Source organism: Oncorhynchus gorbuscha, linkage group LG02 (genome assembly GCF_021184085.1).
Source record: "Oncorhynchus gorbuscha isolate QuinsamMale2020 ecotype Even-year linkage group LG02, OgorEven_v1.0, whole genome shotgun sequence".
Lineage (NCBI taxonomy): Eukaryota > Metazoa > Chordata > Actinopteri > Salmoniformes > Salmonidae > Oncorhynchus > Oncorhynchus gorbuscha.
This window is the reverse complement of record NC_060174.1, coordinates 9,432,687-9,438,686: the sequence shown is the minus strand read 5'-3', so window position 1 is coordinate 9,438,686 and position 6,000 is coordinate 9,432,687. Positions and strand designations below refer to the sequence as shown.

Here is a 6,000-nt window from a genome sequence, read left to right as displayed (position 1 = left end):
AGAAACATACATTTAATCTAATATAGTAATATAAGTCAACACACTTACTCAATGCAGCCAGGAGATCAAACAAGCGATCGTTGAAGTTATGGTAGTGTTAAGGTAATTGTTTTTAAATCTAAACAGCAGTTGACAACATGGGAGACTTGTACGCAGTGGTGTAGTGGAGGGTAAGCACTATTTCCTCACATTTTGTATTTTTACACAACCATTTAGCCACTTATCATAGAAAAATGGTTAGAAATGACAAGGATCGTTACTTTATTCACAATCAATGACATTGACCCACCTATATTTTTTTAACCAGTACATCACTGTTTGTACGAATTACTCCAGATGCTGAGGATTACGATGAAGCTGAAGGTGATGAAGATGCAGTAGATGCCAAACAGCAACCGGTCGAGGATGTAGCCCACCTGCATCCAGTCCTGGGAGATCTGGTTCCCGTCCACATGCTGGGCCACCTGGAGGCGGATGGACTGGAGCTCATTGCCCAGATTCCTCAGCTCCACCAGGGCTGGATCGCCTGCCTCTGCCCACATCTTACCTGGTTCTCCTGTTTGAACCTGTCTCTCCACCGTCACTAGAGGGCAGACTTTCACGTCTGTTTCTAAGAGACAAGAGGGAAGGAAGGGAAAAATGTGAAATTATGAATGTACCTCCTAATGAGACAAATTATTGACGTACGTGAGAAGTACCATTCTGTCTGAGGTCGGACCTTGTCAAGTGTCTGGAAAAATGTATCAGAGTGATTCCTGCATTTATGTTACTGTTCAGGCCTGTGATTGAAGGCTTTCACTATATTGCATTGGGTTGAACAAGACAAGGATCTGCTAACTGAATGAAAGTCTGTGTAATTGTAAATCCCTGGAGGATCAGACAGGGTACCTCTTGCAACTGGATTGAGGATGATCTTGTCCTCTCTGGATTTCTGAGGCAGCCAGACGAGGGTGCCCATGAAGCGCAGGACGAGCACTCGGACCCAGCCAGGCACAGGGTGGAAGTTACAGGGGGCGACCAGGAGGTTGGTGATGAGAATAGTCTCCAGCAGGCTGGCCACCATCAGAGCCAAGCAGATGGCGAAGAACACATCTGCATGTGCAGGAGGTGAAGAGAGGAAAATATTCAGGACAAAGGAAGTGGACTGATACTTGACCCTAACCAGCCAATAACACAAAGTAAACATCTACATTTATGACTTACGAAAAATATGGTGTTTCCAGTACACATGTTTTCATACTCACTTATCAGTGGAATGGTGCTTCCTGTAACGGGCAGCAGGTTATTTATGATGAGCAGGAAGACGGAGTAGCCCAAAATTAGGGTCATCTTGAAGGAGGAGCGGTCCACGTTCTGGGGAGGCAGCAGGAAGCTGAAGAGATCCACAGTGATGAGAAAGCAGCTGGGGATCAGGAGGTTCACCACGTAGAGGGTGGCTCTGCGCCTCAGGACAATCTACAGTTTAGAGACACAATGGGGAATGAAAATCTTCAAGGGTGATCTGGCTTGGTGCAGTCGATTCCCATATCAGACAAGACAAAGCCATAATTATCTGGGTTAGCATCCTATGTTTGAAACAGGAAGTACTCTCTGAAACAAAAGTAACGCTAGAAATATAGAGAGCTCAACGTTCAGTGCTAGTAGAGCCAAATTACTGGCGTCTGAGAAATTGCAGTTCTTTGGGTTCTTACATAGAAGCAAAGCTCATCATAGGGGTTGCTTTCTCCCTGATCGAATGTTGATAACTTGAACTTGCTGGATTTGATGTCCATCAGCTCCCACTCCCCTTCGGTGGACAACACGCTAATGGAGCGTTTCAGGATGTCCTCCACCTTCTTCCCTAAGATAATCCTTATGTCCGACACTGCGGGGGAGATAAATGAATGGGTTATCCTGGGATGAATGGGCTGAACCTATATGGAAGCAAAACATGATCTGTTCTGAGGGGATGGTAAACTTGGGCCTAACACCAAACAGATCCCTTGGTTGACACCGAGTAATTTATCAAAAACTTGAATGGACTCAGTGGTCCACCCTGTTTCACATCTATCATTTCAGATCACAAGAGAGTCAGGATGTTGTTTTGGGAGAGAAGGAGCGATGGGTTTGGCGTCTGACCCTTATGTTCAAGTAAGTCCTAAAGCATGGTTGCATTGACGTCTTACCGTGGTGGATGTAGGATCTGAAGGTGAAGGTGCAGTTCTGGACGTCAAAGGGGAAGGTGTAGATCTCCAGGTTACAGGAGCTAACCACTCTGACAGGGTTGGCGTCTCGCACTATACCAGTGTGCTTAATGTACACATAAGGGACGATGGGAGCTCTGTTTTCATCCATACTGTAAAACAGGGTGAAATAGGGGGACGATTTCAAACCATGGGCAGGATATAAGTCATGTGTTCTAAACTGAATCAGTCAGTTGTGCAATAAAAAGGAAAAGGGGCAGTATTGAGTAGCTTGGATGAAAGGTGCCCAGAGGTACCCAGAGTAAATTACCTGCTCCTCATTCCCAGTTGCTAATATTTGCATATTATTAGTAGTATTGGATAGAAAACACTCTGAAGTTTCTAAAAGTGTTTGAATGATGTCTGTGAGTATAGGAGAACTCATATGACAGGCAAAAACCTGATAAGAAATCCAAACAGGAAGTGAGAAATCTGAGGTTGCTCAATTTTCAACCCAGGCCCTATTGAATACACAGTGGGATATGGATGAAGTTGCACTTTCCAAGGCTTCCACTAGATGTCAACCGTCTTTAGAAACTTGAATGAGGCTTCTACTGTGTTGCGGCGCTGAATGAGAGGGGAATGAGTCAGCTTATCAGCTTGCTGGCAGAGAGCCATTTCCTGGTCATGCGCATTTCACATGATATCGACCTGCGTTCCATGGCTCCTCTACGCACAAAGGAATTCTTTGGAACTTTTTAGAAGATGTATGATAAAAACATCCTAAAGATTGATTGTATACTTAGTTTGAAATGTTTCTAAGACCTGTAATATAACTTTTTGAAGTTTTTGTCCGAAGTTATGTCTGACCTGCACGAGCGTGTGGATATGTGTACCTAACCCGCTAACAAGTAATGGACAATAATGACAATTATCGAACAAATCAAGTATTTATTGTGGAACTACGATTCCTGGGAGTGCATTCTGATGAAGATCATCAAAGGTAAGGGAATATTTATAATGCAATTTCTGATTTCTGTTGACTCCAACATGGCGGAAAATTTGATTTGTTTTCTGAGCGCTGTCTCAGATTATTGCATGGTTTGCTTTTTCCGTAAAGTTTTTTTGAAATCTGACACAGCGGTTGCATTAAGGAGAGGTATATCTATATTTCCATGTCTAGCATTTGAATTTTCATCGACATTTATATTGAGTATTTCTGTAAAATGATGTGGCTCTCTGCAATATCACCGGATGTTTTTGGGAACTCGTGAACGTAACGCGCCAATGTAAACTCAGATTTTTTAAATATAAATATGAACTTTATCAAACAAAACATACATGTATTGTGTAACACGAAGTCCTATGACTGTCATCTGATGAAGATCATCAAAGGTTGGAGATTCATTTTATCTCTATTTGTGCTTTTTGTGACTCCTCTCTTTGGCTGGAAAAATGTTTTTCTTTGGCTTGGTGGTGACCTAACATAATCGTTTGTGGTACTTTCGCTGTAAAGCATATTTGAAATCGGACACTGTGATGGAATACCTTTAAAACAGTATGAAATACATGTAGGTTTGAGGAATTTTAATTATGACAATTCTGTTGTTGTCAATTTGGCGCCCTGTACTTTCACTGGCTGTTGTCATATCGATCCCGTTAACGCGATTGCAGCCCTAAGAAGTTTTTAAGATGTCTTCACCCTCGCCAAATTCTAATTAGCATAATAAAAACATCCCTATCAAAATATTTTTAGGCTGGAGATTTGTATGGCCTGTGTCTCGATCCACCACATCTTCCAATGACGGCCTTCTGCATCTGCGGTGGAAGGTGGCTGAGTTATAGTTGTGTTTGTCAGACCATTCGACATCCCGAAAATCGGTCTTCTCTCAAAAACGTCTGTAGAGCCCAAACAAACTAATATGACTGTCACAAATACGATGGTGTTCTCCATTTTGCTCTACGACCCCCATAAATTCATGAGACTCGTTTGAAGTAGTTTACCGCCGATCTCCCAACTTCATTCCTAACTACACCTCGGAAATGTGTTTACATCCCTGTAAGTGAGACTTTATCCTTTGACAAAGTAATCCATCCATCTGACAGGTGTGGAATATCAAGAAGCTGTTTAAAGAGCATGATTATTACACAGGGACAATAAAAGGCCACTCTAAAATGTGAAGTTTTGTCACACAAACAATGCCACAGATGTCTCAAGTTTTGAGGGAGCATGCAATTGGCATGCTGACTGCTGGAATGTCCTGTGTTCATTTCTCTAGAAATGAACACTTTAAAGCAAACTTAATTTTATGACGTTTTTTGACTATATATTTTTCCATGTGTTAATCAGTTACTCAATGTGTTTCTATGGGCTAATATCAGTAAGACCAAAGTCAATGTTTCATCAAAAAAAGAAATATATCGTATCTATATAGACTATAGAGATGTTTAACTCACAATTCATTGATTACCACATCTGGTGACCAGAACTTTTCCCTGGGGAGAGAAATATTGGCAGAGCCGCAATGGACTGGGTCCCAGCTGAAAAATTCATTCTCCCATTCCTAAAACAACACATTAGCAACAATACAATATGTTTGTAAGCAGCATTCAAAATTATAATATGATGTTAGGATTGTAATACATTCAAAGATAAAATATATTTTTTAGTTTTAACCAAATATATATCCCTATTGCTATCCAGTACATATTGGTGCCCTAACAAATATGAAGTAATGTGAAGTAACGTCCTTAACACAGGTGCTGTAGGAGAATCAGAAACCAAAGTGCACATTGATAATGACCCCCATACACACCACACACTACGTATACTTGCAATAATAAGAAAATAATAAGTTTACCTTCACCAGCCAAATGTAGGTGTTCAACAGTTGTGCTTTTTCTTCCTGAAAAGAGAATTAGTTTCCCTACAAAGTAATGGCAATAAAGCCACATTTTACATACGTCTACAAAACAGGAAGTGGAAGAACATTCAGAACTATATTGCACATGTCAAATACATTGATGGATTTAATGGTATGTCTCCTCAGGTGAAGTAGTTGAAAGGGATACCATGCTGTCCTACTACTCCTTACCACACCCAGGATACCATGCTGTCCTACTACTTCTTACCACACCCAGGATACCATGCTGTCCTACTACTCCTTACCACACCCAGGATGCCGTAGAGAGTGAAGTACATGCTGATGTTGGTGGGGGTTGAGAGGTTCATGACAGGTCGTATGGAGTACAATGTCATGACGTTCTCCAGGGCAGCCAGAAGGGATATGGTGTTGGGGTTGGTGCAGTTCACCACTATCTTACATCTCAGGCATGGCGCTGGGGAAACAATGGTAACCACGCTGCTTTATATTGTGGTTTTGTTATGACCCTGTGTTCCTCAGTTGGTAAAACATGGCGCTGCAATGCCAGAGTTGTGGGTTCAATTCCCACGGGGGACCAGGATGAAAATGTATTCACTCGCTACTGTATGTTGCTCTGGATACGAGAATCTGGTAAATTATGTCAAATATCTGATCATCTTCAGTGAAAAGTCTTTAATTTTGGGGTTCTTGCATATTGTAGATACGTATTGTAGATATTATTAGAATCTTGTTTGAATGATGAAGACCTTGCTACTTTTTCATATGATAGTGAAATGAGTTGACTGCAAACCCACAAATACATTATGTTATGAACTTGATGGTTAAGGTAACAGCTACCCCAAGTAATATAAACAAGTGAACATAAAACTAAAGAATAAATGAAAACAAACTATTACTCAAATATAATACTTTAAGTTTACTTAAATTAGTTGACTTTACTTTTTATTTTCCCG

The 6,000-nt window shown here is 41.1% G+C and overlaps 1 protein-coding gene across 1 annotated transcript; it reads right to left on the bottom strand.

The window, feature by feature from the left end:
• Nucleotides 1–311: 311 nt before the first annotated feature.
• LOC123995581 (5-hydroxytryptamine receptor 3A-like) lies at nucleotides 312–5,493 on the bottom strand. Its single transcript, XM_046299215.1, has 7 exons — nucleotides 5,024–5,493; nucleotides 4,620–4,726; nucleotides 2,166–2,335; nucleotides 1,692–1,864; nucleotides 1,245–1,455; nucleotides 889–1,092; nucleotides 312–610 (listed from the first exon to the last, which is right to left on the bottom strand). Exons 3-7 carry the CDS (start codon nucleotides 2,332–2,334, stop codon nucleotides 312–314), a joined length of 1,056 nt encoding a protein of 351 aa, XP_046155171.1. The 5' UTR covers nucleotide 2,335; nucleotides 4,620–4,726; nucleotides 5,024–5,493.
• Between the last annotated feature and the right edge of the window lie 507 nt (nucleotides 5,494–6,000).